At 63.6% G+C, this 777-nt stretch overlaps 1 protein-coding gene across 1 annotated transcript in view; it reads right to left on the bottom strand.

Annotated features, from left to right (window-relative positions):
* ALYREF (Aly/REF export factor) overlaps positions 1–550 on the bottom strand; it is a 3,181-nt gene extending 2,631 nt beyond the window's left edge. The window contains exons 1-2 of the mRNA XM_015589575.1: positions 514–550; positions 238–437 (exon numbers count right to left, since the gene is read on the bottom strand). Coding sequence (XP_015445061.1) covers positions 238–437; positions 514–550 — 237 coding nt within the window. The remainder of the gene's footprint in view (positions 1–237; positions 438–513) is intronic.
* Between the last annotated feature and the right edge of the window lie 227 nt (positions 551–777).

Below are 777 nucleotides of genomic sequence, written 5' to 3'. Positions count from 1 at the left end.
CTCCTCAGACTAAGCTGGGGCTGCTTTCCAGCACGAACCGACCTACTTGTCGCAGGTTCGACCCTAGCTTGCCCTCTGCTCTGCACTCCAGCAGCCCCTTACAGGGGACAGTGGCTAGTCTTTGGATGCCTGGGACGACTCCCTGCCCTAAAGTGACAGGGGACTCAGGCCCACATCCCAAGCAACACGATCGGTTCCGCGGGGCGAACTGCTCACCGAGAGGTTCCTGTCCCTTACCTGAATATCTGCGTCGGACACTCCAAAATCCAGGTTGGACACCAGCAGTTTCCCACCGGTCTCCACGCCGGCACCACCCCCAAAGCCGCTGTCGAAAAGGTCATGTTGCCACTTGTCAGGAAGTTGTTTCGGCTGAAGGGGGAAAAACACAACAGAAACGCGCCCGTGAGTCTCCTCGCCGTCACCGCCACGGCACGAGCCTCAGCATCGCGGGCCGGAGGGAAGTGCGGAGAGGGGCCTGAAGCCGTCCGCTTCCCGCCCCGCGCCGCGGCCCACGTCCCGCAACTTGTCCGTTCCCTCCAGCTAACTTCATGTTGCCACTTGTCAGGAAGTTGTTTCGGCTGAAGGGGGAAAAACACAACAGAAACGCGCCCGTGAGTCTCCTCGCCGTCACCGCCACGGCACGAGCCTCAGCATCGCGGGCCGGAGGGAAGTGCGGAGAGGGGCCTGAAGCCGTCCGCTTCCCGCCCCGCGCCGCGGCCCACGTCCCGCAACTTGTCCGTTCCCTCCAGCTAACTTCCCGCCGCCGGGGCGGGTGCG

Source organism: Pteropus alecto, unplaced genomic scaffold (assembly GCF_000325575.1).
Source record: "Pteropus alecto unplaced genomic scaffold, ASM32557v1 scaffold134, whole genome shotgun sequence".
NCBI lineage: Eukaryota > Metazoa > Chordata > Mammalia > Chiroptera > Pteropodidae > Pteropus > Pteropus alecto.
This window is presented reverse-complemented; position numbering and strand designations above follow the sequence as displayed.